Here is a 27,433-nt window from a genome sequence, read left to right as displayed (position 1 = left end):
TTTTGGGTTCACCCACTGCAGTATAGCAGCTCTATTTGATATGCCATAGAAAACAAACATATTTGAGCAACACATCAAGTAAAAAAACCCTGTAGATTCTTGTGTGTCAATTTTTTTTAACAAATCCTTTAGAGAAAAACAGAACTTTCAAACAGTTATTCAGCACAGAGTGCTGCCCTGGGGATAGTTAATGTCATATTCCTTTACTCCTGCAGAAAAACTGCTGGGGAAGACGCAACAATCTGTTTTAAATTAAAATATTCCTCAATAGTTTGGTCCTGATTTCTTTGCAGCTTGTGAAAATGAAGACATTGTTTACCATGGACCATTTCTAAGCATCTTTTACATTGTCAGCTATAAAAATGGTGCTCTACTGGTGGTTTTTGTCATTTACTATCACTGTTACACTGTTTTAGAGACATTTGAGAAATGTTCAGATCACTTTTGGTTAATGTAGATTTTTGCCACTTTAGAAAACTCTGTGTGCTACCTTTTAATTATATACAAAGTGACACTGCAAGGTTTCAAGCGTGCCTGTTGTTGACATCCTAATGAGTCTACTCATGCAGACAGACAAACTGTGTACCAGCTTTAGCTGCAAGCTTTAAATGAGTGTTCTGCAGATATTGCAATAAAACATAAATATAAACAGACTCCTGGATTCATGCCTGTCTTAACAAGTAACAAACTGTGGATGCATCATTATTTTTTAACAGGCTGCATATTTACTGTTTCTCCATGGTGAACTTTTTTTTGTTTATTGTTTTTTTTATTATTATTTAGGGCAGAGGGTGTTAATTCAATTTCCTAAGATACACTGTTGTGTCATTAAGTTTATTTTTTAATCTACACTGTAATTAATGTTTTTAATGCAAAAAATTTTTTATTTCTCCCAAAAATCCTTAGAGACATATTTAACAATGTCTCTTAAGTTTTTGTGAACAAGCCCCTGACAGGATTTTGATTTTGGTCTGCTCGGTTTGTTTCTTTCAAATACCTTAACTACCTTTTTTTTGAAAGAACGTTTCCTGGTTATGCAATCCCTCTCTTCATTCATTACAGAACAGTTTCCAGTGTGCAGGTGGAAAATGAAGCTGCATCTAATTACTCAACATCTAGAACTCTTTGGGTTTTACCTCCGAGCGATGCCAAACAACACAGCACGATGCTTAAAAATAGAACCGTGCTTTAAAGGATTACTAGGTGGAGCACAGAGGAGCAACAGGTGGGAGACACACACCAGTCTGCACCTTAGCGCTTTATGTGAAAATCCAAACACTGATGATGAGGTCTTCTGCCCAGAGTCTCTGTCACTTGTTTAGACATCACTAAACAAGTGATGTCTAGAGTTTTTTTATATTGATTGAACCCACCATTTTGAGTAGATTAAAATCTGCAACTTTTGCCTTCAATATTATAACCCAGTATAACGCGCTCATTATGGCAGACAAAGCCTTGAATTGTCCTGGCATCACTTCTTAACAAGGAAACCAAAATATTCATTTACTTAGCCTCGTAACCTGCAGGATCCATTCTCCTAAATTCATTAAAAAAAAAAAAAAACTAAATATATTTCTAACTCCTATAAAACCTTATCATAATTTCCAGCTTTTGTAAATAATAAACTAAATAGAGAAACTCACCTCACCCTAAAATGAATAAAGTTTTGAAGCACAGACGTTTCTTAACACACATGCTTTTGGAGACGTAAATTGACTCTAAGAAAGACTTTTTTTCTTTTCCTTAATTGATCGGATGAATGGTAAAGCACCGGAGTGTCGCCCAAACAGACGTCACTCTTTTTAAATCGTGAGTAAATTCAGAGTTTTCCAGGATTTTAGGGATGAAGACGGAGGTTTTACACAGGATTTTGATCATTACAGAACAAGAGGAACAGGGATGAGCTGGATTTTAATCTTGGCTCCTTTAATAGGCTGGGGGCACCAAATGTTTAAAAGACGTCTTTAAAGAGCTTTGTCCAGGGCGCAGAATAGGTAGGTAGTTGCTTATAATGGCACGTACTAATTTGCTGGGGGTTTCTAAAGATAGTATCGTGGGAGATTTTCTCAACCTGAGTAATTATAAGTGGATTGCAGGAAACGGGAAGTGCATGTTAAACAGCTTCCAAATCATTTTTCACAACAAATTAAACTGTTGTTCTAGTGAACTGATTAGTTTCCATCAAGAAAATAAATTATGTGAACAGTCTGACAATACTCAGAAAAATGTGCTCATGTTCAATATTTTTTTAATAAATATCAGTGCTGTTCATTATTGAATCCTAATGGATATATTTGTTGTTAATTTTTCTTCTCACTCAATAATATTTGATGTGTAATTCAATAAATACCACACACTGGTCCATGGGAGAAAACTTAGCAGGCAAACAGGCATGTCACAAAAATGCCTCGTCTTTTTTCAAGTCCGTCTTTATGTTTGCTTTCATGCTGCTTTTCCTCCTCCCTCTCTTCTTTATAGATCCCCACAGATCTACAATCTCCACAAAATGAGATGGGCTTTCCCTTCTGTTTTCCACTTCATGTATAGATCCAAGTCATGGCCATTATTCCGAGCATGTACCATGCCCGGTGGGAAATGGCAACATTGCCAAAATGATGGATGGAAAAATAAAGGGAGATGAAAAACAATTCCATAGAGAGTGGTTAAGGTGCCGTGTGGAAGTGCCGGAGTTACAAGGTATAGTGCAGGAAGTCAATTTTAATTAAAAGTTTCTGTCAAGTCAGGGGACTTGTTTGTAGTGTGGAGAGGGCAGATCAGTGGCCATCAAAGAATAGCAAAATATTCAGGTACATAAAACAATAGGGCACATGTGACAATTTTCTCTGAAAGACTGATTCGTAATTTGGATAATGATTGTCTTTAAACCGATAATCAAAATCCAATATTACCTCATGATAACTTGATTATAAAGCAAACATCATATTTTCTTTTAGCCTTAAAACTTGTACATTTTTGTACATTTTCCAAAGTTTCTCAAAGGAGATAATTACTTTTAGATCAAATTTTTTATTGTTTTTAGTCATGCCTCTCTCAAAATCAGGAAGTGTGCTAACAATCCACAAATTAAGTTAAGATGGTGCCTCAGGTTTGGGAGTTGGGCCACGCCTCAGCCACAACTCTTACCCAGCAGTCCACTTACATCCAACATCACCCATCCATCACAGTCTGTCACACCCTCCCTTACTCTCTGTCGGACCTCACTTCATCCCCTGTCATCCCCTCACCCTCATTCCTTTAAACTTCCCAGCTTCAGTCGGCATCTTTTTCCATTCCTCTTCATACCAGGTTTCATCTGGAAGTCCTACGTTAACTCAAGAACAGTCCACTTCCTGAAGACTGCATCCCCATGCTGAGTCTCCTCCTCCCAAGCTTTCATCAGCATTACTTATCTGTTGATCAAACTATTCTGTGCATCGGCTTTAAATGGATTGGAAGGAAGTACTGAAACATTAACGCAATAATCTTGTTTTAAATGTGCTTGTCTTCCAAGAGTTCTTGAAAAAAATCTTAGCAGTGGCGTCGCGTTAGCAAGCTGGTATCAATAGGTGAATTTCTGCATCCTGACTTGGTCGGATAAACTTTTGCCGTGGTGTGACAGAGGGAATTTTGTGGCAAAATGAGTCCATAGAAGAGATGCAATACATCCTTTTGTGATGTGGCAAATAGAAAAAACAGATTTAAGCACCACAAAAGTCAAAGAAGCAACCTGATTGCCTGCACATTGAAGGAAGATTTCTAAATTGGGCCTTGTAATGTGAAGACACCCTAATAGCTGTCAGACAACCTGATCTGCAATAGATTTCCTGTAAAGTTTTCTTCTACTGCCAAACACGAGGACATCTTGTTCTTTGTGGCACATTTCAAACAGTTAATTAGCTCCTCACCAAGAGCTTTCGTGTATATGCAAGTGTTAACTTTGGTGCACATAGCTGATGCTGTGTAATGTGTCAAGTCCTCACATTTAAGTCCATTACTGTCATGGAAAAATCTCTCCACGGGCTAGAGAGCTGCTTTGGGCAGCAGGTACAGGAAATTACAATCAAAGAACTTGATTCCTATTTACCTAAAGACAGTCTGCTGTGAAATTTAAGCTCATCTCCCCACCACTGACTCATCGTTTCTGTTGGAAAAGTCCTCTACTACCACTGGTGTTATGCCACCAGATAAGGTCCTCCATCAGTCACATCAACCCCCGAGACATTGTGACATTTGCTGGGATGAACAGTGTCGCAGCTGCTTACCTGACCTTTCACAAAGGCTCCTTCAATACTGTGTCAGATTGAATGCAGAGTTACCCTCGACTGCATTTCTGCCTTGACCGCAATTTAAAACTCAATCCAGACTCCTGAATAAAGGGTGTGATGATGCTGTAGGTCTAAAAAAATGTGTCTCAGAAGGCACTGTGCACACACCTGTCACCCCAAAGAGGATTGCCTGAAAGTGTTACAAAGGATTAGACATTTTGTATTACCTCTGGAGCATGTTAATCTTTATATCATGTCAGATTGAAATTTTCTCGTTAAAGAAAAAGAAGGAGAAAATGATCGAAAATGGACTCCAGGAGATAATGACAAACCTTTAAAATGTGTAATGACCCAAGGTAAGAATGCCTTTGTCAACACTGCCACCTAGTGCACAGAAGAGTAGGTGCACTTCTTTTTTCTGCCATCCAACTTCTCAATGGCAGACCTAGAGACTAAAAATATTGCTGCTTCTCCACAATTACCTATTTGAGAATAATGCCAGACATCTAAAGGTAGTAGAAACAATCTGTGTTTACATTAAATGTGTGGAATCAATCCATCTTTAAGTGCCCCACTTCTTTCCATTCCATAGTTGACAAACCTTGAATGCTGATGTCATTATTAGGATGCAGTGCACACCAACACCATGCAGGGATTCCAGCCTTCAAGCAGCTAGAATACTCCACACTTACACACTCACACTCTGAGCTAATTGCTTGTACCGCATTTCAGAAGGTACACCATTAGTTTTTAAGGATTCCTCTTCTTGTTGTTCTTAAAGAAACATTGTTCATATGTTGCTTCTTTGTTCTCCTCCCTTGGAATACCAATGACCATGACCTCCTTGTCCTTTCCTTTCAAGTTTTTCCTTTTTATATCCACTGAAGCTCGTTATCGCGCAAGCCAGCTGATTGAAACCGTTGCCGTTAATCATTGGATTTCATCCAATCATCACTTAGACACTCAAGTAATCTGAAAATTCAGGCTGTCATGTCATTGCACATCTCTGATTGTGCTATCTATATGCAAATTATGTGTGAAATGGGATGGCGGCTCAGTGCTACATCAGGCTTTTGTTGGAGAATCTGTGCGTAAAAACAAACCCATGTAACAAGGCTTCTTATATAAAAATGCATTTTGATATTTTTCATTTGCAGCCTCCTTTAACAAATCACTGAGACATGAGGTATCATGTGAACAATGTGACTTTAAACAAAGGAGAAATTACTTCCAGATTTTCAAGGCTAGGGCAAACAAAACAAAATGAGTAAATAACTTTAATAAAGACACGTAAACCTGTGGTTTTTAAAAGTTTCCATGCAGCCTCTTACAAAAAACAATGAAAGTAAGAAATAATACTAATAATTTTGCACAAAAAGTTTTTAAAGTCAAGTGCTTCAGCAAAAATAATAATAAACAATGTGTTTAAACTAAAAAATATTGGATTTGTTATTTTGCCCACAGCAATTCCTTATTCTTAAAGTTTATCTTGAAAAATAATGTTTCAAGTCATTTAATTCTCTTTGATTTATTTAAATACTAGCATGTCACAACAAATTGTCTTCTTAGGGAGTTCTTAAATTAGACTTTGAGATGTTTTTATGTCAGCCCAGATAATACAATTCCTTAACAATCCATTTAAATTCAATTCAATTAAATAAAAAAATTAGTAACAAACAATGAAAATAAATCACTAAAAACTGCATAGTTTTTTATAGATGGTTCAGTCTCCATTTTTGAGACAGCAAGAAGTGACAGTAGAAAGGAACAACTTCTTTCTAGGAGGATGAAACTTCCTGTTGTGTTAGATTTAAGATGAGTCTCCATCTGTCTATCAGAGCCAACTATGCATGCAGAATAATAATCTTCTTATTTAAGAGGATATTTTTGGTCTCTGTAAAGTTGCTAACAGTTACAAGAGATTTCTGAGATTTGAAAATAACTTAACCAGAGTATCGACCACATACTCCAGACTTTATTTCATCCTTATTCTTCAGTGGCTCCATTCATCCATCTATGCATCCACATTTTTAATGGTCTGGTTGCAGGTTATGCTATTAAAGTATGATCACTGTAGAACCTTCTCACAGATCAATAGAAAGGTTTGGTAGCTTTAAAAAACACTAAAAATGACTCAGGGAATTTGATTAAGTTAAAAAAAAAAATATGACTTTAACTTATGTAGACAACTTGTGTCAAATATCTCAGAATTTTGCCTATTAAGCTCTAAAGCTCTTGGAATTTACTAACAAAAATGAATAAAAACCTGTGTTCTGCCATAAATCAATAAATTCAACAGTCAGGACTTTGGAGTTTGCTCATTGTACAACTCCAAGGAGCCAGAGAATATGCTGCAAATGTACATGTTTGTATATGCTTAAGTTTTAAAAGAAAACAAACCCAAACAGTTTAATACCCTATAAAGCTGTGCTGTAAAAGACCAACCTGCCTGTATTGGATGTTGGTCAGGCAGAATGCCAAAAATCCCCACAGACTCTGGACATGCTTATCCTTCCTCCTTTTAGTTATGTTTTCTAAATCTCTACATCTATGTTAGTCCTGTCCGGCCGGAGCTCACCTGTACGTTATGCCTATTTGACACAAATAGCTATCAGGTAGTAATATCAGGAAGCAACCATGTCCAGACCAACAGTGGGAACTCAGTGTGTATGATAAGAGGCGTCTGTGGCAGCCAGCAGGTCATGTTTTTTCCTCTTCCCCACTGAACCGGAGCATTCAGCTCCTCTGAGCCAGCGGAGGAGTCCAGGAACTCTGTGGGTTTATTGGGTTTATGAGTTTACTTTGGTTTTAGATGAACAGAGTCTGGGACTAGGTCTGAAAGATGGATGAAGCTAGTTAGTTTAGCTCAATTTTACAATAATAGTTATTTTCTGAGGGACTCTATCAACTGTGCATGCTGGTTTTACACAGCTCTACTGTATTGGACATAAATCTAAAGTCATTAAAAGTTTATTCCCATTTCACTTCCAGAAAATAGATTTTTTTTTTCCATGCATTTCTTTCTAGTAGCGGGAAGAGATAAAAATAAAGATTTTACTGCAGTTTTCTTCTGATTGGATCCATGTGGTTAGGTCCAGTGAGAGTGGCTTACTACTATGATACAAGAGAAATGTATTTTTTCAAAATTAACATTCTTGTTCATCTGCAGTTTCATAAAGAGGATCTCCATTGGTTGAAATTCTAAAATGCATTGAGAATGGAATAAAAAGATGATTAATTAGGGTTGTAGCAATACACATAGTGTATGATATTGTGCTTTGTTGGTAAAACAAATTCAAATTAGACAGAAGAGAGTGGCTTTATATTAAATGAATACTGTGATACTCATCCACGGGCCTGTTTGATCTATTAAAACGTGGCTCAGCTGTGGCAAACGCTCTTTCAGCATGATCCCAACCTGCAATTATGTCAGCATAATAGTGCTACCGCCACTGATTATTATGCCAAGAATGAAATTTCTTCTGCCTTTTTCACATCCGCGAGATGCTTTCAATATATACTTGGGTTTATTTCTCCCTGGAAAGCACAATAAAAGATGTCCTCTGATTGTTTAGTTTAAGGTGGAAACTGTTTCCATTTCAAGGAACAGAGAACATGATCAATATGATACCCATGAGGGGACAGAACTGGAGATCTCCAATTATATGGTTTTCACAGCAGGTTTCTTCCACTTCCCTTTGGGAAAACAATCACATTTTGCACTTGGCAGAAATTAAATCACATGTGTATTTTTGTCCCACTTTAGGAAGACTGAGGATATCCTGAAGGAAAGATCGCACTTTTATAAATGAATGTATTTTCTGCAGGACAGAAGGGTTATCGTCAAAAGCCCTCAAATGCAAATGTCCATCTACATAAAATTTATCAGGATCTAACTACGGTAACTACTTTGTCTTGAAAAATAAGTCTAAAAAGCTGGAAAGTTTAATTGTTTGAAAGGTTAGTTCTCAATGTACAAATATCCATCATCTAAGACATACAGAGAATACTCGTTTATCTGCCTTTTATCCACTGAAGTCTCAAACTTTCTTTGCAACTCCTGATGGGAAAATGGGTTCACTGCAGGACAGAATACATTATAGGAGAAATTTGGAAAGTTGGAAAACTACTAGGAGAGAGCTGCTGCTGGACAGCAGTTATGTACAGCTTTATTGGATTAGACACTATTGGTCATGGAGACAAATGCGCAAGTAATGGCTTTGTTTTTTTTTTATTATTCATAATAATTATAAAGAAATAGTAAAAATGACAGACTGAAAAATTTATGAATGCTTTTTAAAGAAAATTAAATAAATTTCACATCACTTTGCAGAAAATTACAGCATGGACAACAAAAATTAAAAACAAATCACAAAAACAAAATATCAAAAAGTAATGACTATGATTTTTCAAGATGTCTCTCTTCATAAAAATTGATGTAGTTCAATTTAATTGATGATGTAAATGTTTAGCACCAGTTTTGACCGCATTTGTCTGAAATTGAATGTCTGAGCAGAATTTGTTTTCTTTCATTTGTTAAATGTTACCTACAAAAAACTGATCAGAATCCTGATCAGACTTGTCCAACAGATGCTTTTTCATAATCTTCCATAACTAATAAACAAGTCTTATATTTGGTAAACATTAAAACCAAAAACAGCACAATAATAACAACAGCTAACGGCAACACAACTTGATGAGAAATAAGCCAAGTACAGAGTATCTGGAGGTGTGTTACATGACATAGTGGATGGAATTAGCTCCTCTTCTCTTCCAAGTGAAATAAACAAGACCATTTTAAATCCACAGTAATGCTTGCTAATCTATAATCCCATAGCCTTGGTGTTGGCCCTGTTTAGCTCCTGTGTAAGGCCTGTCCAACAATACACAGATCCGGGTGTGATGCAGAGCGTGGCGTTGTCCTGAGGTCTGACTGGCTACCCCACAATTCATGGTGCCTGGCTGGATTGTCATCTAGCCTGTTAAAGTGAAAATAAAATTTACTTTAGTGATAAGCATAGCATGCCTGGTGGCCTCAAGAGGGCTGTTAACAGAAATCATCCTTTAAATTAAACAAGTGCTGTCAGGTCACATTGTGCAGAAGGAAAACAACCCTTATCTAATCAGGAACTGTTTCTGAGCTTGGTGGTCTTGCTCTGGATCTTCCTTCTCCTACTTCCAAGGCACGAACCACAGTTGCGTTCACCAACATAAAACTCAGTGAAGGATCAATTTCCATTTGGATCATGAGGGTAATTTTGTACCATTTCTGACAGTGATTGATTAGAAATAACAGATGGACAGAGAATTGGACTTCACTTCTAATAAAGTAATTTAAAAAAAGATTCCTAAAAAGACAATGTGGTTTTTAGGTCTTGTGTCTGGTCTTTGATGTCCAATAGATTTCAAATACTGTTGATGTGCTTCCCATGCTTTGAGACCTAATACATTCATTTGTTCTACAATTATCCCTTTTCCTTTTGTTTCTTCAAGTTTCAAAATCTAGTCCTTGAGGGCCAGTCCAACAACTTTTAGCTATCTCTTTGCTTCATCACACCTGGGTTCAATAACTCATTAGCAGAGCTCTGTAGAGCTTGACTGCATGCTAGTGAGGCAGTTTTGCAATTGAATTAAAGTGTGTAGGGAAAGAGACACAACTAAAAGTTGCAGGACTCTGGACCTCTAGCACTGTAGTTTGTGACCTCTGTTTTAAGTCAAAGGCAACACTTTGAGAGGCCTTCGGAAAGCATAACTATTTTGTTGAAGGATTTAGAAAAAGAAATAAATCTTACCCCTTTGTACATATTGCTGGCTCACTTCCACAAGTTTCAGCCACTGAGGTCCGTTGGAATCGGGAAGTCATGCTTAGACTTGGCCTTCTGTCTGATTGGCTACGTCGAACAAAGGGTCGTGGTCCTTGTACAGACACAGGGAACCTTCCGCGACTCCCCCAACACCTGGAAAGAACTGAAACTCTGTTCGAACTCCATGCTTGAGGTGGTTGGTTAACCGAACAAGGCTGGGCCTCAAACATGGATGGAGAGGCTGGGCAGAAGACCGAACGAGCATTACTGAACATCTGTGCACTTGATTCTTCAGTGCTGTTCTTCCTTGACCATTTTTGTACCTTTGGTGAGGCTGGTGGAGATGGTGCTTTGAAAGAGTATGAGGTGCTAGAGTTCTGGTTTGCAACAGGTGGGCTGGGAAGTCTCCGTTGAAGTCCTGGTGGTGTAGGAGGTGTCTTGTTAACAGGGGAGCTATTTATTGAGGATGTCATAACTTCCTTTTTAGAATCAAGAGGGCTGGGAAGTCTTCTATGCAAACTACTTGGGGTAGAGGGAGTGGAAGGTAACATCCGGCCTTTAGAGACAGGAGGAGTGCCAAGTGGTTGGCTACTGGCAGCTGAGGAAGGAGGCACGATAGTTGCACTGGTATTAGGTTGAGGCACTGAAATCTTGCCATTATGCTCTACTTTAGGTGATTCTCCTTGGGGTTCTGAGGTTGCTTCCCTACTAATCGAGGCGCTCTCCGAGTTCGAGTTGGAAGATCGTTGTGTATGTAAGATCTTTCTAACTTGATGGTTTGAAGATTCTGTCTCCATTCCATCGGCCTGACTGAGTTTTGAAAAAGCAGGTGTACCTTGAAAAACAATCTTCGTTGACTGTGGTAAGCCTCCTTTGCTTGGTAATACTGTGACAGTCTGAACTGAAGCTCTAAGTCTTTGGGATACAGCAGGCCTTTTTAGTACAGGTGACTTTCCCACTTTTGTAGTCCCATCTCCTGCTGCAGTCGATCCACTTTGGGCACTTTCAAAAGAGGTGTCCATTAGTACTTCCAGAGGAGGTGGAGGGAGATTGTCGAGATCAAAATAATCATTTTTTTCAGATGTTGTGGACTCAGGTCTACAGCTGGTCACTCCAGTACTAAGAACTGCTTCTACATTTCCTAAACCAGGTAGGATGGGAACACCACACTTCCGTACCCCTTTTAAAGGCCCAAGAACTGTAGGAGTTTCTTTGACATCTATGCCCTGGCTGAAGGTGTCAATCAGCTTTTTGACTGAATTCCTGCCCCTGTGAAAGCCAGATGACAGTTGTGGTGATAAAGGAGGGCTAGGTGGAGGAGTGGTTTTTATATGACATGTGGATTCTGTTTTTTCTTCCTTTTTATCTTCGTCCACATCACAGATGATTTCCTTTTTGTTGCTGTACTTTAAGAGGCATGTTTTGTCTTTAGGTGATTGGCTATTATTGTTTTTACCTTGTGGAGACTGTTTTCGTTTTATTGCTGGAGATTGAGCAGGTGAATTTCCTTGAGTTTGTTTAAATGTAACCGACTTCGAGTTTCCTCCCACTTTGGTTTTACTCATCCTTTGTAATCTCTGGTTTAGAGCATTCTGTGTTCTTTCTAGTTCAAACAGAGTTGGATCTTCACCTTTACTCCGCAACGATTCTGCTGACCTGGAACGTTGACCCCTGGCAACTGGGTTCTTTTTTATTTCTGTTCTCCGAACAGCTGTTGCTGTTTGAGGCCTCCTTGGAGATTGCACCTCCTCATCTGTCCAATCTTGTCTAGTGGTCTTTGGAGTGCCTGCTACTTTTGCTTTGGCACCAGTGTTCTGCTTTTGTACAAACCGTATTCTATCACTTACAGCATTTTTCATTTTGAGAGTCATTTCTACATTTTGAGGATTTTCTATCCGTTTTCTTGGTATGCGGAGTGGAGGAGTTGCTGAACTCATGGGTGAAGAATTAGATTGTATCGGGAATGATACTTTTCCATCCTTAACACCTCTATCTCCTTCCTCTTCATCATTGTTGTCGTCTTCACCATCATCTAAGGAGACTGAGCCTAACAGCGAATCTCTTTGGTCATTAGGCACTATGGTACATGTAGAATCAATTGAGTTGAGTGAAGTGAGAGAAAAACTTGGACTTATTTGAGTCCCATATTTTTCTATCGATGCGCCAGTGATGTTTATAGCAGTGTGCTCTGTAGGACTGAGTGGAGTTCTGTTTGTCCCATTGGACCCACAACTCTCTCGTCTATGATGCTTTTCATATCCATTAATGGATTCATTCTCTGCCCCAATACCACTGTCCTCACTAAACAGAGCTGAATCCTCTCCTCCAGGCTTGCGCAGGGAGGCCATTTCTATTTGGGTTAAGAGTCGCATCATCCTGGCCTCCAAAGTACGTTTGATTTTCAGTTTCTCTTCTAAAAGCTCTGACACTGAGGCAAAGTAATCCACTGCTTCCTCCAAAGCAGAGTCTCCTATTCCACAAACAGTTCGGCTCACATTCCTCATCCTCTGAGTGGTGTATTGAAGAAGCTGCTGCAACAAATCTGGTGGAGATTCTGAGCTAATCGGACCAGACGTCCGCTGTGACGAAGATGAGAAATTTTTCATTTGACTTGGCCAAGCAAGATGTTCTCCATTTTCTTTCAAAACCTGTTCACCCTCCTCTGTCATTTCTTCCAGTCCCTGAATTATTTCCTCATAGCGCAAAGCCATGAAGGCTATCATTGTCTGCACCGAAATCTGAGTTTGGGTGGCTTCTTCCATGAGCTCAAGTACAGAATCATATTTGTTTATACTGGGATTCAAAAAGGCATATGCAGCTTGATGAGCCTTTACCAAAGGTTCTGGAAAGTCTACTTTTTGATCTGTAGATATCTTTTCCTGGTCTTTCCTTCTGGGACCTTTAGTACCTTTGGCTGATTTCTTTGGTTTCCTGTTAGACTTTTTATCAGCTAACTCCTGCTTGTCAATGTTTTTATCCTTTCTTAATGGCAGTGTGACTTTTTCTGTTGCCGTACTCTCAACTTTATCAATGTTTTTTACATCCATGTTCACTTCTTCAGTGGCATATCGCTTTTTTTGTGGTGTCATTTGAGCTTCTTTCTGAAGTACCTGGACATGTGGAGATTCCTTGTTCCCCTTTACTTCCCCTTTTGCAGATCCTGTTACGTTGTTCTTCCTTCCATCTTCTTCTATCTTGTTTTCTTGAGGCACTGCAGGTAACATTCTTTCCCTCCTCATGACACCCAAACTGCCCAAATTCGTACCTTTGGAGGGTGAGCAGCCCATTTTTTAAGTCTTGAAAATACAAGGTAACTTCTATGTTTTCCCACAGAGCAATTGCAAGAAAAATGAAAATCCAACCAAGATTCTTATCCACCTGCTGTATCCGTCATTTTCAGATGGCCAAGGCTGTACAGAATTACATAATCCCTTATAACAAGTCGTCCATCGAAACAAAAAGCAGATAAATCCATTTCAAAAATTGCTTCTACCCGTTACAAATACAGAAAATAAATCCACAGAATTGTGGTCATATTAAAATTTGTCTGTTGCCTGCTGTAAAATGCGTCCCTCTGAACCTTCTGGAGGACAAGCAGCTAAAAGGATTAGTAGGGCTTTCAGTGAACTCCTCCGCATTAACATATGGCACGTTAAACCAAATAAAACTCACCTACTTGTAAGAACATAAGCTCATTTGTAGAATAGGGGCTGGCCCATGATGGCTTTTTATAGCCTACAAAATATTGTAGTTTTTGCTCCTTACTGAAAAGGAAAAGTGATTCATTTTCAGCAGGCATTCAAAAACATCTTTAGTTGTATTCTCAGTTATACATTTACATGTAAAGCTTAAATTTTACTAGAATTTTTGTTTTTAAATTGAGTATTCAGCTTAGAGAGTCATGATATATGCCCTGTACAAATTCAGAATTGAACTTAAAACAGATGTTTTAATATCATTTTGTCTTTTACATCCCTCCTTCCCCAAATTATACAGCATTTTAAGAAGATTTTTCATTTTGGGCTCCATCCTCTTTTATAACCATACAAAAAATCAGATTAGTCCAGTCAAGTGCCAACTAATGCATAGAAAAGAATAAGTAATTGACACAGACCTACAAACAGAGTTAAAGTAATCTTCTTAAAATTTCAATAGAAATCTTTACTTTAACCCATTGAATGGCATAGCAAACATTCCAGACCACTACAACCCAATCAGAAACAAACATGAAACAGCATTCAGTGCTCCAATCTCAGTTCAGAAAATTATTGGTTCAGCAGTATCCCTTCAAGGGTCAGTTTGACTAATCCTGTACTCTGGTCTTTCCTGAGATCCACAGAAGTGTCTGAAGCAGTCCGTTTAATCATAAATTAAAAGAGTCAACACAAACCAGCTGAGTCAGTTTCATCATGAAGTCCCTTTATGTCATATAGATACTGCAATGTTACATGATAAAGAGAGGAGTCAAGCCAGTTTTAAATTTTCCCCATCAGTTTTATTCAGTTCTCTGTCCACATCTAAAAAGTTCCAGATAGCCAGATGACAAGTCCACCCTGAAAGACAAGACAGGATCGTGGGGCACAGATGGCAACTTGTGTTCCAGCAATAAACACTCAATCTTGTCTTACCAAAAAGAGACAATCTGCCTTCTAAAAGTCAATTTCTGGAACATCTTGTTGCTGCATTGTGTCAGTTTCAGGCTCTAAAGAATAATCATTGCTGGAGTACTGATTGTCAGAAAAGATTTCTCTTGCTCTGTGATAGCCTCCATTTAACTGCATGAGGTGAGATGGATGGTACACAGAAGGCATCATCATGCCCACTGGCACCGCACTAGTCATCCAGGGCTGAACAAGTGGCATTTCATGAACTTTCATTAAAGTATTTCCAGTGAGGAACAGTTCAGGATCAAGTGTTGAAGGCTGCCAGGGCAAGTAGCCATAAGCAGGTAGAGGGCCCACCCCATAGGGAGGAGATGCAGACATCCTACGGTCATAGGCTGGGAGAGGCAAACCACTCATGCCATAAGCATAACTGTAATGAGGAAACCCAGCAGTACCATAACTGTAGCTATAAGGAAGAGATGCTGCATGGATGCCACCATAATTGTAATAAGGAAATCCCTTAGAGCTATCGCCATAAGTATATGGATGAGAGTCAGGGCTGGGATATACAGCTTCATGGAATGGTCCAAACCAGGGATTGGATAATGGATGCAAGCCTCCAGGACTTGAGACCATCAGTGGCTGCATTGAGAAGCCAGCTGACTTCTCCTCTGCATGCAATGGAGGGCCAACATAAAAGGTTCTTGGTGATAGAGTATCTGGGGCACTAGTAGAGTTGGAGTCAGTGGTCTCATCAGGAGCATCAATACCAGAGTTTAATTCATTTCCACCAGATGAGGATGCAACCTTAGAGTCTTGAATTGCTGAAGATTCAGAACTCAAGGAAGTCGCTTTATTGCCATGATCTGGTGAGAGAGAGAGAAAGTTGCGCAAAAGTGGCCAGTTGTATCAAGTCTCATGAGTTGCATGAATACAAGCTGCTAGGAAATTAGTGGTAGTTGCTATGCACAATGTTGTCTGTATGGAGCCAATAAAGATTGAATTGTATTATTCTTGGCACCAGCACTGTGAAGAGTCAGTTAAGATTTCTCAAAACACCTGGTTTTACACAACTAGCAGATTTTATTTTTATCTCTACACCTTGCACACCTTGTCTATTGCAGCTAAAACCAAGAGAAAAATTAACAGGCGTTTGAATTGGTAAAACTTAAGTTTCATGTTAAGTCCAACAGTGTCCATACTTTCAGGGTTTGAGATTTTGACTCACCAGTAGGAAAACAATTTCCAAGGCAAAAAAGCAGGCTGATCCATGACACCCTGCAAAACAATTTGCATTAGAACCAACACTGAGACTCATTTTACATTAATAAGTTAGTCATCACACCAAGCCTCTTTACGTCAGTAACAAACCTTAAACAGCCTCCCAGGAACATAGCTCCCTCTAAAGAGTAGGTCAGTTACAGTGAGTGACCCTCACAGAAAAGAGTCTGCTCTTAAACAGAAGGCTTTGCAGTCATTGTGCTTATTGGAGACACCTGTAACACAGTGAGCAGGTGCAGTGGTTCTTTAATTGGCCCAAGGGAATTTATGCAAGTGACAGGCAATCTGGTTTTGTAAATGTCAATGTTTGTAGTATTTACTAGTGAATGGATAAAATGTCTTCTACAGAGTCATTAGTAAAAACCTTCTCAAAGTACAAGTTAAAAAGGACATTTCAATATATGAATATGAAAATACTAAGAATACACATAAAACACATACATTTGAATAACAGCACTGTTGATTATGGTATAAATTAAAATTTGTTCATGTATCTTTTTCTGGTAGTCAAAAAATAGATAAAACAACTTTTAGCTTGCTTTTATTTAAAGACTGAGTCACTGACACATGTAGTTAATAATGGGCATATTTAAGACTTTAATTTTGAACGTTCGCACCAGATTATCTTAAAGACTTTACATGACATACTCTTGTGACATTTGGAAACAAAAGACTCCATTTAAGTAATAACAAAGAGGTGGTAAATAAATAAAACAAAGCACCAATTTCTGTGCAAAAAATAAATTAGTGGGTTGTTCATAATTCTTCCAGCTTCATGTAACAAAGACTGAATTAGTAAGAGTTTAGGATAAAAAATAGGGAGATAAGGGCTGTCTATACTTATTTGCTATTTTTAAATCTAAATATGTATACATTAGCTATAGATGGATCTGAAATGTTTGGGATTTTCCCCCTATGGTGTGCAACATTTTGTTAGATTATCTTCTACATTGTGTTCTTTCCTCCCTACTTTTCCAACATAGTTTTAATGTCTTGAGATGTATTATCTTGTTTATGAGCCTACACCAAGTCAGTTTGATAGGCAGAAAATATTGGAAATGTTTTATTAGTTGTGCTTCTTTAATTTCTACTCATGCTGCTGATGTTAGCATTGTTCTAACGACTTGATTTTTAATATTGCCCTGCTTTTTGAACGATGAAATGGATATGAAATAGGCCAGGACTGGCCCTTATCTTGCCTTACCAATATGGCGGGCGCGTCGACGTACGAGCGTACTGAAGTTCAACGCCACGTCAAAGAAGAAGGAGAAAGGAAAACCACTAAGAGTAGTCAGCGCGTCTCGCGCTAGGGAGGAGTGGTCGCTGCGGATCCTCGAGCTCTGTGAATTGCCATCTACTCGGGTTAGTGTCGTTTTTTTATCTTACCTTTTATGGAGCTCACCAACCAACAATAGCTTTAACTTTTATTTAACGCTGATACTTTTAGTTTTTACCGATGAGAAAAGATTTTCTGAAGAATAACCGAAAATGTGTGATTTCAGTAAGCTTTTAAGCTAGCTACGCCATTCTTAACCTAGCAGCAAAGCTACAGACTTGACGACTAAGTTCGTAAAATGTCAATTTAGATCAAAAGTTTAAGTAATATCTTAGTTAAAAAAAAAATAAAAATAGTGACCTGGAGATATAATGGAAGGAAACAGTATAGGGTGGCTACTTCCGTCGTTATCCAATTTCCTTGCATATCACTTAATTGTTAAGGACAGCTGGAAACATATTTTTGTGTCAAAACGTGTACTAAACTAATGCAATACGCTAACATTATTATTTTTCAGTATATCGAAAACAGTTCCGAATCAGTCCTTTTTTTAATCTACTTCTATTGTTTAAAATTTAATATAAATCCCGTTTTGGTTAGAGACGTGTGTTTTGATCCAAAAATGGTCGATCTTTATTTTATGTTATAGCCTACTCAAAACTCTTGCCTCACAGAGCTTGCGTTACCTTTTTTCTGAATAAATAACGGGACCTAGCGGGTATGACCTTATAGAAAACATCTGATCAGATCATGTCTAACTTTGAATATTTAGTTATATGTTTTAGAAATACTGAGCTTTGATTTTCTTTAAGGTCAACAATAATTCACACAATGAGTCGGTGAATTGGTGGCCAATTTACCATTACCTGCCGATACTGATTTTATCTTCTTCTGACTTTTCTCTTAGAATTCAAAATAACAACAAAACACTTGTTTGATAAAGTGCTTGTGGTAAAGCAAAACCTGATTTCTCCAAAGCATCTCAAAGTTGCATAGCTCTGTCGTTGCTTTACTGAACATCTGCAATTACAGTTAAAATCTCTACATTATGAACCAACTAAAAAATACTACAATACATCTCACTTACTACTTAAGACAGATTATAATTTTTTTGTGACAGTGAGAATCAGAGCCTTCAAAGTGAAGGGGGGTGGGGGGAGTCATTTTGTTGTTGTACTTTCAGCTTTCTGTTATGTGTTGAAGTCTTGCTCTAGTAAGCTTCTGTAGGAATACGTTTCCTATCTAGAAGACCCCACTTTCTCAAATTTTCTTTATTCACATAAGCGAGACTGAAAATTGCTAACTTTAAGTTGCTTTCGCTCAGCTTTAACTTTGACACTGAAGAGAGTTTTTGACAGATTCAGGATGGGTTTTTTTTTGTTATTTCCAGCTGGCCTATTGGATCCGTTCAATTATAAAATTAGTCTATTTCGCCTCCAGTTGTTCATCCCACTGCATTTTTCTATTTAATAAGCTCATTTATTTAAACTGATTAAATTCAACTGTCTGAAAAAGTAGGACATTTTGTATTTTCATATATAATTTATTATGCATACTATTGAAAAATGTGTTTTTACATTAATATATATTGAGTTATAAGATTCTCCCCATCAAATTATGTCTAACAATAAAAAGGTCTGTGCATTTAATGAACTGAAAAAAAAGATTAGCTTTTAGTCAACATGAGATGGTTTGAGTCTTTTTTTTTTTTTTTGAATCTCTGGATGAAATGTTTCTGAGTGTTTACATTTCTTTAGTAGAAACAAGTGTTTGTCCATGTTGGGTGTACTGGGGTAAACTACTGATATTTTCTATATGTTAATAAAGTGAAACAAAGGGATATGATGGAATTAAGCTAAATTTAATCAGATGTGACTGGATTGTCGAGTGGGATTGCTTCACAAATCACCCACCACCTTTTGGACTCTCTCAATATCTCACAATGAGATCTTTTAGAGAAGAGGATTGACTTAAAGATCTTTGACTTTTCCTCCTTCTCCAATCACCAGACAGCAGTAGCCTCCTGAACATATGACACAAGCTTTGGCATGATGAAAACTCCTCCCTCTGCATCCCTGCGGGTCAAGCGCAAAAATGTCCGTCAGATGAGAAAGCATTTCTGCCTAAGCAGAGCGAATAGTCAGGACTCTGAAAGTTCCCTGTGGAAGATCCAGTCCGGTCAACGTGACCCGTATTTCACCAAAATGCCTGCTACGGTCATCCAGCGGCAGGAAATGGCTTCATACTTGCGTCTTTTCGGTAAATCGGCATGTGAATGTGTGCATGAATGACTGCATGTAGTATGAAGTGTATTGGGCTCCTCTGGGCCTGATGAAATGCTATACAAATACAGGACATTTATAATTTACCTTTTAAATTAAAAACATCTGACGAGAGAAGCTTAAGGTCTAACATAATGGTTTCGGTTTCAGATGATGACCTGATCCAAGACTTTCTCCAGATGGACTGCTGCTACAAAATGACTGACAAGGTAAAACCCTTTATACTTTATAACAAACCTTAATTTTACTTAATTACTGTGTGCCTACTTCAGGTTTTGCCCTATTTTGTCAGTACCTTTTAGCCATGACCTTTGTGTACTTCAAACGGGCCCACTTCTCTATTGCTGAATACACCAGAAAGAATTTTTTCATGGCTCTGTAAGTCCACAGAAATCAGAAGCTTTGCAGATTTTGTTGGAAATACAACATTCCTGATATCAGCATTTGTTCTGTATCTGTAGCTATCTTGCCAACACCATGGAAGAGGATGAGGAGGAAAGCAAGTATGAAATTTTTCCGTGGGCTCTGGGAAAGAACTGGAGGAGACAGTTTCCACGTTTCCTTAAGCAGCGAGATGAGTTATGGGCTCGCATCTGTTACCGAGCTGCTGTCAGTAAGAGCTGCTGTGAGGAGGTGCGAGCATTTGTCTTCGAAATGAGGCTGATAAACTCTCCGCCATCCAGAAATTTCTATCCTCTCAGCATGGGCATTATGATTGATTTTGGGGCGTTTATCCATACATTTGAAGTAGTTTCTTTTTATGATTTAAGTGTGTTATAACAAACAATATTAAAAACAATTTGATGGGGTATTGTGCACCTCGGTTGGTGGAGGAGGAGCCCCAAATGCAGAACTCATAGCCCTTGATGTGATTTCCCTGGATTCAATTCCTGGTTTCAGGCCATTTGCTGCATGTCTTCCTCTTTTCTCTCCAGCCTCTTTCCTACCAAATGACTGTTCAGAAAAAGCAATTAGTGCCAAAATAGTCTTTTAAAGAAACTCTTTGACAGACAATCTTCAGTGAGTAGTTGATTTTCTCAAATCCAAATATAGCCAACCTCCTTATAGCCGGTGTTGAAGTTGGTTGTATAATCACTCCACCGTAAAAACAGAATGGGTTAAATTGAGTATTAAAAGCCCTCAAGTAATGACATTCATACTGTGCATTTCTGACTGGTACCCTAGCTTCTTTCAACTTTAACAATTTTGGATTAGTTTGGGTCTAGTTGACCTCTGTCTCCCTGCCTCTCTCCCCAGGTAATGGCCATTGTGCCTTCTCACTTTGTGTGGCAGCGGCAGCGTTCCGATCACCACAGTGGCGCTCTGAGACAGTACAACACACAAGGCCCTACTCGTTTTCCGCGCGGCCCATTTGCCTCTCCCGTTTCCTGTGCCCTCTGCAATTGCGGCAGCAGGTTGCATCGCATCTCCTCCAGCCAACCATCTGCGCAGACCACAAGCTACCTGAACCCGTTTGCTCCTGCCTTTACATTCGAGCTGACGCCACCCAAAGCCTCCAGCAGGACAGCAGAGGAGGATAAAGACGAGGCACCGAAATTGTGCTGCTTCTGTCCTGAAAAGCTTCCAAGTAAGGGCCAAAGGTTATTCAAAAGCCAGAATGCAGAGCGCTTTGCTAAAGATGAAACAAAGTGATGGATTTCTTTGTTTTGCTTTCAGGCTTTTTACTGAATGTCTAAAGGCATCCTGAGCATTGCTTCTTCAGATTTTATAGAGCTTTTCTTTATATTATTGGATATCCATTAGCTATCAGCAAAAAAAAAAAAAAAAACTTAATAGAACATAGCATAATGGGCAATGTGTATTTAAATAATTTAAGCAAATGTATATGATTTCTTTACAACTGTCTTCAGAAGATGGTTTAAAAAGTGATGTATTTGGGAAACCAGAAACAATCCAGGAAAGAAACCAGAGAGATGCATCATCCTTGAACAGATTAAGTGAAATAATTTTTAAATTAGGCAGAAATAAAGTAGATACTTGTTTCCTGCCTTTTTGAAACAATTGTTTGCCAACTAATATAAGGAATTAATTGACATCTCCTAATCTTTCTTGTTTGTCCTTTCTCTTTGACAGTGGAGACTTCTTCCTGCGAATCCTCCTGTGACCCCTTCATAGATTGGATCAGCGAGATGTAAAACCCAAAGCTAAACTCAGCTGTTCCACCTTGTTCCTCTTTGTACCAACTGAACTGTTCTGTGCAATAATCCTTTGTTTATCGAAAACTTTGAAGGTCAGAGTCTTCCAGTTGGTGGTAACCTGAAACAAACATAATAAACTACGCTTATTCAACGCACGTAAATAAGAAATAAGTTGTACACAAGCTAAGATTGTTCCAGCTACAGATTTCTCTACATATTTATTTACAGTATTTATTTAACTTATTTGTAAATGAGATATTGTTTTGCAACATTTCAACCCTGGGGCGCATGTTGGATTGAGAGAGGGAATCTTGTGGGTATCTTTTTTTTTTTTTTTTTTTTCCAGTTGTGACTTTTTGATGAGCCAATGCCTGTGAGTTTAAGAATACAAAGGCTGAACTTTAATTTGTCTCATTGTTGTTTTTTACTGGGATCAGGTACCGATATGACAGCTGTTTAATAATTGGCTAAAATGTCTTTGTAGGAATCTGAGGTTAGTATGTTGCAGATCTGGATAGGATTGGAAAAAGGAAACTGATTCAGGTCTTGTTTGTGAGTGTATTATCAACATGATTTGTAACACAATTTCTATCACTCACTGCCCTATCACCTCTGAGTGATAGGGCAGTATTTCTATCACCTGTGAGTTTTCATGCTGGCTCTTTAACCAAATATGCACATAGAAGTTGCATCCTCGTCAATCAGTCCTTCCATCCATCTCAGTCTGGCTGTATACCAATATGCCCATTCATCCATGCATCTGCCAATATATTAATTGATCAATTTGTTCTGCCATTTTCTCCCATCAGTCATCCATCAGTTTCACCATTCACCCAGTTGTCCATTCTTTAATTGGTTTGTCCATCCATCATTTTGTGGATCCTCCATCTGTTTCTCCATCCAAACCATCCATCTCTCATTCTTCCAGCTGTCCAACCATCGTCACAATCCAACTGTACATCTACAAAAAGTCATTCATTCACTTATTCATCAGTTTACTAATTTAAACCAGCCTTCCAAAGTCTATTCATCCACTTGTACATTCTGTCTTACACTCAGTACATTTTTCAGGTTTCATGTTTGGTCCTTCTTGGGATATTCTATTTAAATTATTCCAAACTTTTCTATCCCTTTGCCATATACATTTTAAATGTGTACATTTTTAGATTAAAAAAAAAAACAATGATCCATATTTCCATCAGTTTCTTTTACTTTTCAGGCTCTGTGAGGTAAAAGAAACACAGATACAAATTATGTTTTGTATCCCGGGGTCTTCAGTGACTGGCTACTGTACAAACTTCCTCAGCTTCACCAGGAATGCTGAAAAATGAAATGACATGATCAGAATTTCCTACAGACATGAAACAAAACCAGAGAATTTACCTCATTCTAACCTGTGTGACTCAGCTGTTCTGGATGGGGTCTGGCTATGTAGGGAACATTACCAAATGCTGGCCCAAAAGGGGCTTCTGAAAAGACAATCAACGTTAACAGGGAGAAAAATTCAACCAATAGGATTAAAAGAAATCATTCGTTTTCATTTGCATTTACCTCCATCGGCCCCATCTGATGATTCTTCTTCGCTGCTCGTATCTTCACCGAGGTTCGGAGCTTTCCTGGTGCAGTATTGTCCATCTTTCTGCAGGGCAGGTGCCACCAACCAGTGCCTGACAGGAACCTCAATGATGCATTCACACAAAACAGGAAGTGCAGAACACCGGAGGCCCTCCAGCAGATCAATAACCTGCGTTATACTGCGAAAGGAAAATAGTGCAACAGAATTCAGTTCCTGCTTCTATATACAATAATTTGAAACTTGAAATCCTTAAGCAGAACACCTCTGAAGGATGTTGCCTGTTTGTTTGGTCAGAAGTATTCATTTTACATACAGTAGATCTGTAAAAACTAAAACCAATACTCAAAAACTGCCTTTATTTAAAATTAAAAGATCAGCATAGAAGTCCACTCTTCTTTCACCTTCTTAAGACTTGCAAGCATGTTTTTACAAAGCCTTCCCAAGTTCACACTACAGCATGTCAATCATGTTGAGGTCTGGGTTTTTACTGTGCCATTGTGACATGATTGTTCTGCTGATTCACTCAGGACCAAGCTTCAGCTGTCAGATGGACTCGCACCTCACTCTAGTAGTAAGGGGAGTTCATGGTTGATTATGTTCAGTTTTGACCTGAACATAACTGCAAGATGTTCAGGTCCTGTGGCTGAAAAACAAGCCTAAATTGTCATTCCTCCACCATTGCACTGCATTTGGTTTATTTCTCAAAAGGTGCTGTCTATATGTATCTCTATATTAGTCTTGTCAATTAAAAGGCCATTATTTAAGGCGTCCTTCAGTTTATTCATACAGAATTTAAAACATAGGCTGTGCTGCAATATTTGTAAAGAAAAAAGACTCTGTTTCAACCCTTAGAAGCAAGCCATGATTGTTATGCCTGAACTGACCTGTCTTGAACATTCCCATGATATTTAAGGCATGCAGCTTCAGATTCAGTTATTTTTTTGTTGTTGTTGTTAGTGGCAGGATTTTTATTTTTGACATTGTTGCCTTGTGTTGATACTTCAGTGTTTTCAGAAACACAAGAAATTTTTTATTTAATAAAATATCTAGTCTACTGCTGTTGAAGCCTTTGTGTTTTGAAGCGGCTGCTCACTTTGCGAGGTAGATGGCGCAGACAGCTCCAGGATGCAAGTGTGGCAGCACACTGGGTAAAACCAGGTGAGGGTGTATCAGGTCGAGCGCAACCTGCAACAGAAAGCATTTCTGACGAATGAGCAGATCTATTAATGTCAAACATGTTAAGAAAATGTCCCGACACTGACCGAGTGAAATCCTCGACCAGCGAGGAGTGACGAGGCTGTGCTGAGGTCAGCATTCAGGAACTCCACGTTGTTGGGCCACTTCTGTCCTCGTCGGAGAGCCCAGGATGACCTCCAGCGCTCGTAGTTCTTCACGGATCTTCTGTGGTGATCCTCCCTCACCTCTATGCTCAGCACGCTCCCTCTAGAACCAACTGGAAGAAATATCTGGACCCTATCGTTTCTGAATGTTGAATGAGGTCTCATTTATAACATAGATTACTAGAAACTAGTTTTAAACCTTAATGTATTACTTAATATCTTCTTTTCTAAGAGACTAGACTTAGATACCTTTTGATTAGAGCTTAAATATGCAAATGAGATGCTCCTAACTGGATCTGTCAAGACTTAGTACAACCCTGCAGTGTCATTCATACTTGTGCACTTTATTGTTGATCTGCAATGTGTTCACACCCTGTCAACTACTCCACATGTTGTTGCTTCACAATCACAAATATTAGTGTATTTTATTAGGATTTAAAGTGTTAAACCAACTTAAAGCAGTGCATTAATATGAAATTGAAGAAGAGAATAAATGGCTACAAATCTAGACCATTTGCATTCAGCCCCCTGAACCAACTTTTTAATGTTTCACATTTCACTGAAGTTACTGTTGGGGTATGTCTGTCTACTTTGCATATACAAAGGGTGAAGTTATGACCATTCTTCATTGCAATGTAGATAGACCTCTTGGAAAGAGTCCTTCTCTGGACATCAATCTTCATGTCTTCATTGTCCAGCTAGGAGGTGATCCTTAAGTTTTTTATAACCTCTAACAGCTTTTCTTCATTAATTGCCTTGTGTTTAGCTTCATTCATCTTGGCATCCTCCAGGTCAGTTTCTATTTTTGAGTTTTGTCTGACCAAGAAGGTCTATTTTGGTTGTATCTGATCATAGCACAATCTCCCACATTTTTGCTTTGCCACATACACCAAATGGTATGTGGCAAAATCAAACACTTTATTTTAACAATGACTTTCTTCTTGCCATTCCTCCAAAATGGTCAGATTTGAGCAACAACCAATTATTGTCATTCTGTAGCTTTTGCCTGAGACTGAGCTTTTGGCAGTCCAGTTGGATGTTGGACTGCCAAGTACTGATACGTTTGCAGTTGTGTTATGCTCTATGATGGACATAACAAAGTTCTATGAAATGTTGTTTTGTCACCTTACTTTGTTTTAACTTCTCCACAGCTTAGCTATCAGTTGCGTCTCTTGGTCTTCATGATGCTGTTTGCTGTTCTCTAGCAAAACTCTGAGGCGTCAACACTGAATAACACAGAATAACACTGCACTGAGATAAGTCCACTTCACAGTTATGTCGTAATTTGTTTTGGTCTCTCACATAAAAACCCAATAAAATACAGTTTGAAATTGTAATGCGACAAAATGTGGGACAAAAGTAAAGGTTACTAAAACTTTTGTAGTTGGGATGCAAGATAGGAAAAGTGAGACAGACAGACCTGCTCTGGACAGAAACAGGGACATTGCTCCAGACCCAGAGCCTGACTCTAGCACACAATCTCCCTCTGTAACATCCATCATCATCAGCATCTTGGCTGCATCCTGAACACACAAGGAGACAGAGATGGACATTATTAATCTGACACTGTCAAAATCCTCTGCATTTAACATCTTCACTGATACAAGACCTACCTTAGGATAGGCGATTGCAGGACCCCTCTTCATATACAGCACATAGTCCTCCAGACTGACACGACGGAAAAAGATGGGAACATCCCTGCCTGTCTTCAAGAATTTGCCTGCCGGTTGCCCAACGATATCGTCATGCTTGATGATTCCCCAGCTGCTCTGCAGGCGGGCCCCTGGCTGAAGCTGGAACATCTTCCTGAACTCCACCCGTCTCTTCTTTCTGTACTCAGCAATAAGCAGCTCCCCAAAGGTGAGCAAGCTCTCCCCTCTGAGATTGGGGTACACATGCCCCTCTGCATGGTGAAATGCTGCAGCTTCAGCTTTTGGCTCCTCTCCTACCTCATGGCCACTGTGTGTCTCCAGATCTCCTTCATCAGTGACTGTCTCTGGATCACACCTTTGTGGATCCTCTTCATGCTGTTCCTGCTCCCTCAAATGCATCACCTCTGGGCTCAAAACATCCTGGGGCAGCAGACTGCTTATCCTCTCCAAAGGGGACAGAGGCCGCTTCCTCCTGAAAAGGAGATCTTGTTTTTGTGCCTGCTCGGGAATTAGTTTTAAGGAGTCTTTGCTCTGTCCATCATTCTCATTAGATCTCACAGAAGCAGTGAAAAAAGTTCTGTTGCAAGGAATTTTCACTAGTTTCTCAAACACATCTCTGTTCCTGCTGTGAGTCTGAATTGATTTGCAAGCTGTCACCAGTCTGTGCAAATACATACATCTTTGGGCTGCATGCACAGCCATCACTGCCAACTCTATCACAGAAACTAAAGGAGAGAATCCCCTCTGTAGCCAGAGAGAAACGAACACAGAGACATGCAGGATAAAAAAAAACTACAAACAGAAATACGTTAGTAAAGTCAACTTACACTGAAATAACTAACAGTTAACGCCTGTTTACACGAGGAAGGAGGTCATTGCTTCTAAAAGCACGTGTGACTAGCGTCATAAACAAGCGCCCGCAGCAGTACTTCAATGTTGCCTGCAGATGGCGGTATTTACCTTTTTTTTTTTTAGCCTTTTTTTTTTTTTTTACATTTTATCTTCATACATTTAAAATATTGTTCTAATGGATGTTATTCCAAGGATAAATAAATAATTATTAAACAAAATAATTCAATAAAAAATAGTTATTTCATTTTAGACGTCAAAGTCACCGCCATACTTTAGCATTTTGAATTGATAGTTCTGCAAAACTGTTGAACTCTGTTTGTTGTGATAGGATGACATCAGCAG

At 38.8% G+C, this 27,433-nt stretch overlaps 3 protein-coding genes across 4 annotated transcripts; 1 reads left to right on the top strand and 2 right to left on the bottom strand.

Moving 5' to 3' along the window:
* Nucleotides 1–8,596: 8,596 nt before the first annotated feature.
* Nucleotides 8,597–16,195, bottom strand: pcare1 (photoreceptor cilium actin regulator 1). The gene is made up of 5 exons (XM_044143784.1): nucleotides 16,045–16,195; nucleotides 15,902–15,951; nucleotides 14,698–15,539; nucleotides 10,058–14,622; nucleotides 8,597–9,244 (listed from the first exon to the last, which is right to left on the bottom strand). The coding sequence occupies exons 4-5, from the start codon at nucleotides 13,354–13,356 to the stop codon at nucleotides 9,121–9,123; spliced, it is 3,423 nt and encodes a 1,140-aa protein (XP_043999719.1). The 5' UTR covers nucleotides 13,357–14,622; nucleotides 14,698–15,539; nucleotides 15,902–15,951; nucleotides 16,045–16,195; the 3' UTR covers nucleotides 8,597–9,120.
* A 958-nt stretch (nucleotides 16,196–17,153) lies between these two features.
* Nucleotides 17,154–22,394, top strand: spdya (speedy/RINGO cell cycle regulator family member A). 2 transcript variants are annotated; one of them, XM_044143787.1, is made up of 7 exons: nucleotides 17,154–17,316; nucleotides 19,240–19,489; nucleotides 19,663–19,721; nucleotides 19,805–19,890; nucleotides 19,974–20,145; nucleotides 20,770–21,100; nucleotides 21,607–22,394. In XM_044143787.1, the coding sequence occupies exons 2-7, from the start codon at nucleotides 19,279–19,281 to the stop codon at nucleotides 21,666–21,668; spliced, it is 921 nt and encodes a 306-aa protein (XP_043999722.1). In that variant the 5' UTR covers nucleotides 17,154–17,316; nucleotides 19,240–19,278; the 3' UTR covers nucleotides 21,669–22,394. The 2 variants fall into 2 exon arrangements, with proteins under 2 accessions (XP_043999722.1, XP_043999721.1); XM_044143786.1 differs by having other exon boundaries at nucleotides 17,202–17,316; nucleotides 19,244–19,489.
* Nucleotides 22,395–22,859: 465 nt separating this feature from the next.
* On the bottom strand, nucleotides 22,860–27,188 carry trmt61b (tRNA methyltransferase 61B). Its single transcript, XM_044143785.1, has 7 exons — nucleotides 26,201–27,188; nucleotides 26,008–26,110; nucleotides 24,510–24,700; nucleotides 24,341–24,432; nucleotides 23,223–23,425; nucleotides 23,066–23,140; nucleotides 22,860–22,991 (listed from the first exon to the last, which is right to left on the bottom strand). Exons 1-7 carry the CDS (start codon nucleotides 26,939–26,941, stop codon nucleotides 22,957–22,959), a joined length of 1,440 nt encoding a protein of 479 aa, XP_043999720.1. The 5' UTR covers nucleotides 26,942–27,188; the 3' UTR covers nucleotides 22,860–22,956.
* Nucleotides 27,189–27,433: the final 245 nt, after the last annotated feature.

This window comes from Gambusia affinis, linkage group LG16 (genome assembly GCF_019740435.1).
Source record: "Gambusia affinis linkage group LG16, SWU_Gaff_1.0, whole genome shotgun sequence".
NCBI classification, from domain to species: domain Eukaryota; kingdom Metazoa; phylum Chordata; class Actinopteri; order Cyprinodontiformes; family Poeciliidae; genus Gambusia; species Gambusia affinis.
This window is presented reverse-complemented; position numbering and strand designations above follow the sequence as displayed.